Source organism: Anarrhichthys ocellatus, unplaced genomic scaffold (genome assembly GCF_004355925.1).
Source record: "Anarrhichthys ocellatus isolate YVR2014 unplaced genomic scaffold, GSC_Weel_1.0 scaffold62, whole genome shotgun sequence".
In the NCBI taxonomy this organism is placed as follows: domain Eukaryota; kingdom Metazoa; phylum Chordata; class Actinopteri; order Perciformes; family Anarhichadidae; genus Anarrhichthys; species Anarrhichthys ocellatus.
Genome location: NW_022280092.1, coordinates 1,949,126 through 1,954,672, shown reverse-complemented (window position 1 = coordinate 1,954,672; position 5,547 = coordinate 1,949,126). Strand labels below are relative to the sequence as shown.

The 5,547-nt window shown below is 42.6% G+C and overlaps 1 protein-coding gene across 7 annotated transcripts in view; it reads left to right on the top strand.

Moving 5' to 3' along the window:
- The window catches only part of cacna1ia (calcium voltage-gated channel subunit alpha1 Ia), a 149,259-nt gene that overhangs the window by 32,241 nt on the left and 111,471 nt on the right, over window positions 1-5,547 (top strand). For all 7 annotated transcript variants that reach the window (XR_004213649.1, XR_004213647.1, XR_004213648.1 and 4 more), the window contains exon 2: window positions 4,518-4,782. Coding sequence is in view for 4 of the 7 variants with exons in the window: in XM_031872138.1 (XP_031727998.1) it covers window positions 4,535-4,782 (248 nt within the window). In the remaining 3 variants the exon portion in view is untranslated. The remainder of the gene's footprint in view (window positions 1-4,517; window positions 4,783-5,547) is intronic.

The window sequence follows — 5,547 nt, the reverse complement described above, 5'->3', positions numbered from 1 at the left end:
AAAAAAAAAAAAAAAAAAGAAACTGCAACTTTCTGCACCAATCTTTAAAACTTCTAAAACTCATAATGCAACATAACAGGGAGGCACTTTTTAATAACTTTCCCCTGTAGAAGCTGAGGATTATGTGCTACAGTATGTCAAATTGGGTATCAGCTCTTTTCACAGTAGATTTGGGCTGCCTTTCAAAAGCAACACAACTGGCTTTAGTCATATGCACAGCATAATGCAAGACACAATGTTTTGTGCCTTAAACTCTACAAATCACAAAAGTAATGCTAATAGCTGTCATTTCCTTCTGGAATATGCGTCATGTTAGCTAGCAAGAGCCAACAGATATCTATCAAAGAGTGGTGTGTGTGTGTGGTTAAAAAAAATAAAAAGCTTTGGAAATAAGGATGAGTGCCACGTAGAAGTTAACCTTGGAAGAGTTATTTTACTGGTTTCCAGAAAGTTGCATTATCACGCTATGCTGAAAATGTCCATCTATAAGCCATCATGACATCGTGGCAATCGGTTCTCTACCCACCTGCTGCACATGCATGCTGACTTGTGTGTAAATCGAGAGGCCATCTATAGTAAGCCTTGACAGTGTCAGCCAGAATGCACCATAGCAGTAACCGGAAACTGAAGCAGCTCATTGGAATTCACCCGAACTGGCGCTTTTCCTACTGTGACATGTCAAAATGTCTTCAGTTTAAAAGGTACCCTGCCAATACTGCCTAATAGTCATTTCACCTGGTCAGCCAGTGAAACCCCTTCACAGATTCACTACAATGGCACATTAACTAGAACTTTGCTGCAACAACACACATAAAACACTATTCTTTGAAAGAACATTGCTATAGTGTTATCTATCACTCTGAACATGACTGCAGGCATCAGTAACAGAGTCGTGAATACTGGAAGCTCTCACAATTTCTTGTCTCAAGCCTCCAATTCCTTATCTTGAGCCTTCAGTTTTGTGCTCATTCAGTGACTCACTGAGATTTTTAGTCATTACTTGTATCCCTTGGGTATCATACATCACATTTTTGATCTCCGTGTAAACAGCCAATGAGGACTGAAAACACAGATTTTCACAGCTTCTTTTATATTCAAATTGGCATTATGAAACGATTGAAATGAAAATAGTGTCGCTAAAATCCCTTATGGATCCACAGTATGTTTTTCGCTGTTGTTTTCCATCCATCCTCTTCCCGTGTCTGTATCAGACTGTCGCAGTGAGTGTGTGGGAGGGGGAAAGCAAGTTCTTTCCATGGCTCATCACAGCCTTTAGCTCATAGTGCAGCTAAATGGGTGACTGTATCTCCGCTACCCCAATTAAGGGTGTTAATGCGTGAGAGTGGGTATGTTGAGAAAGTGTGAATGTGTTTGTGTGCTAACACAGCAGTAGGGGCCTTGTGTGTGCGCTCTCTCTCTCTCCCTCTCCCTCTCTCTCTCACTGTGTGTCACACATGCATTAATCAGTCGTCATCACAAAAAAACATTTAGAGGAAGCTTTCCCAGCATGCAGGAATATTGTGAAAAGAGTCTGAGTAAAAGAGCAGCAATATAGTTAGATGAAAGGATTTTAAGAGAGCTCTGTAAGGAATTCAGAGCATGCTGAATGCTAACAATGTTACCTGAGAGGGAATTGTAGGGTGTTCGCTGCACTTCTGCAACTATGTGGTTGGTAGGGACGGCCTTATCAGCTGTGACCGCCTTATGAGCACAGTGAGAAGCAGCGGTCTGAAAAGTAAAACAAATGCAGAGGTTCCTTAAACTTGCATTCTTTCGACTGGCCAGCAGGGGGCGACTCCTCTGGTTGCAAAAAAAAACAAAACAGATTGTATAGAAGTGTATGAGAAAATGATTCTACTCCTCACTTGATTTATTACCTCAGTAAACATTGTAAACATGAGTTTATGGTCTCACTCGCTAGTTTCAAGTCTTCTTCAATACAGCACGATGTTCACTTATTGAATTATGGTCCATTTGGAGTAAAAGAGATGATAGAGCAGGTGATGCCTTTGGGCAGGGCTACCTTGTGATTGGCAGAAAGCTACCACAGTGCTGTCCGGTCTGGGAGTTGTGTGTGTTTTTGTTTTACAACTTTAACCCTTTCACAGTGTGTTTTCAGTGCATACAAGTTCATTGTCACCTTTTTGGCCCCAAAATGCCAAACTTGAGGCTTCAAAACTGCAGTCCACAAACTTATGGGTGACGTAAAGGTGACTATATCCACTTCCTATATTCTGTCTATGGCTTAAAGATGTGGGCGACTGGCCAGGCTTTATCAACAAAGCACAGAGAAGCTCTGATTACAACACACACAGAGGGAGAGCGGCTTCATTCTCTGCTCAGGTAGACATTACTCCACTTACATAGCAAATAGTGGTTTGCCACTATATTTATGTTCTAAATTTTGTATAGAGAACCTTTAACCTGTCTTCACTACAGACACACACACACACACACACACACACACACACAYACACACACACACACACACACACACAGATAACACAATCCTTCCAAGCACATCTGCAAAAGCTGTCTTCAGTTTAATTGCAGTCGCCCATAACAGTGGCAGGATCTCTCTGAAGAAGCTTTGTCATGGGAAATAAAACACAGCGGAGTAGGAATAAACTTCCTGCCTCCAGGGGAAGCAGCTGTTGCCATGGTTAAGCTAATGCAAAAGGTCAGTTTTGGAAAGGCAAAACAACTTGTATTTGTATGTACTGGGATAATAAATGGACAGAGACTTAACTTATCAGTGTATCACTGTGTGTGGTGGGTGACTTTCTAATGTTATTGATATAGCAACCTGATTTTACCATCTCGTCAGAGGATTAGCTCTGGAGCTGTGAGAGATACCGGCTACTAAATCACCACTGTCCTATTTTCTTAGCGCGTAATGAATAGCCTTTAATATCATTACCCCATTAAAAAAGACAGTCTTCTCTCCCACTAGCGGTTAATCCTACTGTAGGATTTAGTGCAAGCAAACACGTTCCCTCATGCACGCACACATGCACATATGGAGAACCACACCTACGCATGCATGTTTGACGTTGTCGGCTTCGGTTTGTACCACAAACATGCAAAATATCACATTAGTCATACTGAAGATGAACATTCACACATGATCACGCAGCTTGAAATAATAATGCTTCTGTTTAAGACATTCACCTAACGTTACTTCTATGCACAAATGCAAGCCTTAAACAATAGTGTGTAAGTGTGTATGGGGGGGGGGGGGGGGTTGGTGTGTGTATGGGGGGTGTTGGTTATGTGTGTGGTTATGTCTGTGCAAGGCCGTGCATATGTCCAGCTATGCACATGTCCAGCCTTCGCTTGGCTCCTTGCCGCTTGCTGGCTGCCTCCTTTGGCAGCCAGTTAAAAGCAAGAGGACTACCAAGTCCAATATGTTATTATGCATTCACTTAGGCTCTGGCAGCTGTTGGTTGACTTGCTTGCTGGCTCACCGGTGTGATGAGCCAAAAGAATAAAACAACATGTGGATTTAATTAATGACAAGCCTTTTCTAAACTGAAACTGCAGCATTTTACATTTTACATTTATTTATTTATTTTTTTTATTTTTTTTAAACTCGAGCTGAAGCGCTGAAAGCCTAATTATATCGTGGGCGACTGTGGCTAAGTGGATGGCAGGGCCGTCTTTCAATCAGAGGGTCGGCAGTTCAATCCCCGGCTCCGGCTCTGCATGTTGATGTGTCCTTGAGCAAGACACTTAACCCCAAAATTGTGTAGTTGTGTAGTTGTGCCTGCGGTATAGGAATGTGATAGAATCTGAATTGTAAGTTGCTTTGGATGAAAGCATCTGCTAAATGACTGTATTGTGTTTTCTGTTGTAAACATGAATGTTTAAATATCAGGTATGTGTGAAATTGCCCGTTGCAAAATCAGATTTTTGTGTGTGTGTGTGTGTGTGTGTGTGTGTGTGTGCTACATTGACAGAAAAACCATTCATTAGCTAAGTGGTAAGAGATGCAAAACCGTTTCCTCTTCCACAACACTCCGATGGGGCTAAGTGAATCGTCAATGAATGTGCAATGACTGTTGACATTGATTTACTCTCCGCTATCGTACCCCTCTGTGTGTGTTTGATTGCGAGAGGTGATTGTTATCAGTAAGCGATGCATTCTGTTATGCAGACAAGAGAGTTTACGATTAGAGCATTTGCCTTCGCAAGGCGAGAGACAAATGGGCATTTGGGATTGAAAACAACGAGCGTTCAATATCTGTGAGTTGTGAGGTGATGTTATGACGTGGAGGCGATTAAGTGGTCTGTGGAAGTGACATCTTAGCCAAAAGCCTGCTTGTCCAATTAATGTTTCATGAAATAAACTCATTTAATTGCTATTTATTTGCTGCAGTGCAAAAGCTGAATGTTAATTAAATCAAAGCAGTCATTTTCTTTGCTATCTTAAGTCTCTTGGAGATGTGCAGTGTGTCAAACGTTGCAATAATTATTTCATTCCTCTAATCCCAGTGTCAACTCACGTTGTCTTTCAGATCTCGGCTGGGCTGCCATGATGAGCGAGGAGTGTCCTGTGCCGCTGGGGAGCCTTTCCTTAGCAGGGTCAGGGCAGAGTGAGGAGTACGGCTTGGCGCAGGCTGATGACATCATTGAGGAAGTGGGTCTGGGTGATGACGTCAGTATCGGCAGTGACCTAAGCACTCTCGTGTTGCCGTTCCCAGAGCTGGCGCCTGTGGTCTTCTTCTGCCTCAAGCAGACCACCTGTCCTCGCAACTGGTGCATCCGTATGGTCTCCAGCCCATATCCTTTCTTCCACTGGTGTAACTGGCCCCCTTTAACCTGAACGATTACCTTTACTCACTTAACCCTTCATCATTCTCTAACCTTAATTATTCACCTGTCCGCGTACCAGCACCAAGTGCTTTTTCAGTTCAAAAGATAAAGTTCATGCAATGCACTTTATATATATCTGTGTAAAACACCAGCACTGGCTATCATTAACCTTTGCTCAGTGGTACACCTTTCATGTAGCATCTATTCATGTCCTCATCTGGTGCTTCCAGGTTTTCTTTTTCTGCCTATCCGTAACCCAGTTTTTTAGAATCCCAGTTTCTCTCCTTTAATTAAGATATCGTCTGTCTCTGTTTTGTGTTGTTTTGATATATTTGCATCCATCTTGACTCTGACCCGCATCCCATCCACCCTCACTCACTTATCATGTGGATTTGCCACCACATTGATGCAGCAGACATCCCAGAATCTCCTCAAAGAAAGTGTGTTTGGCATGTTTATTCAACTACAACTGCAGTGATCAGCATTGCACTGCTTGAACAATAGAATGTGTACATTTGTATGTGTGTGTGTGTGTGTGTGTGTGTGTGTGTGCGTGTGTGTGTGGTTTTACAACCAAGAACCAGAACAACCAAATGTCTGTTTGCTGATTACACTGACAGCAACGGTGAGATTCTTTCACTCCTTTCACATTAGGGACAGACAAGACCACAATGGGCTGGCTGCCTGTGTGTGTGTGTGTGTGTGTGTGTGTGTGTGTGTGTGTGTGTGTGT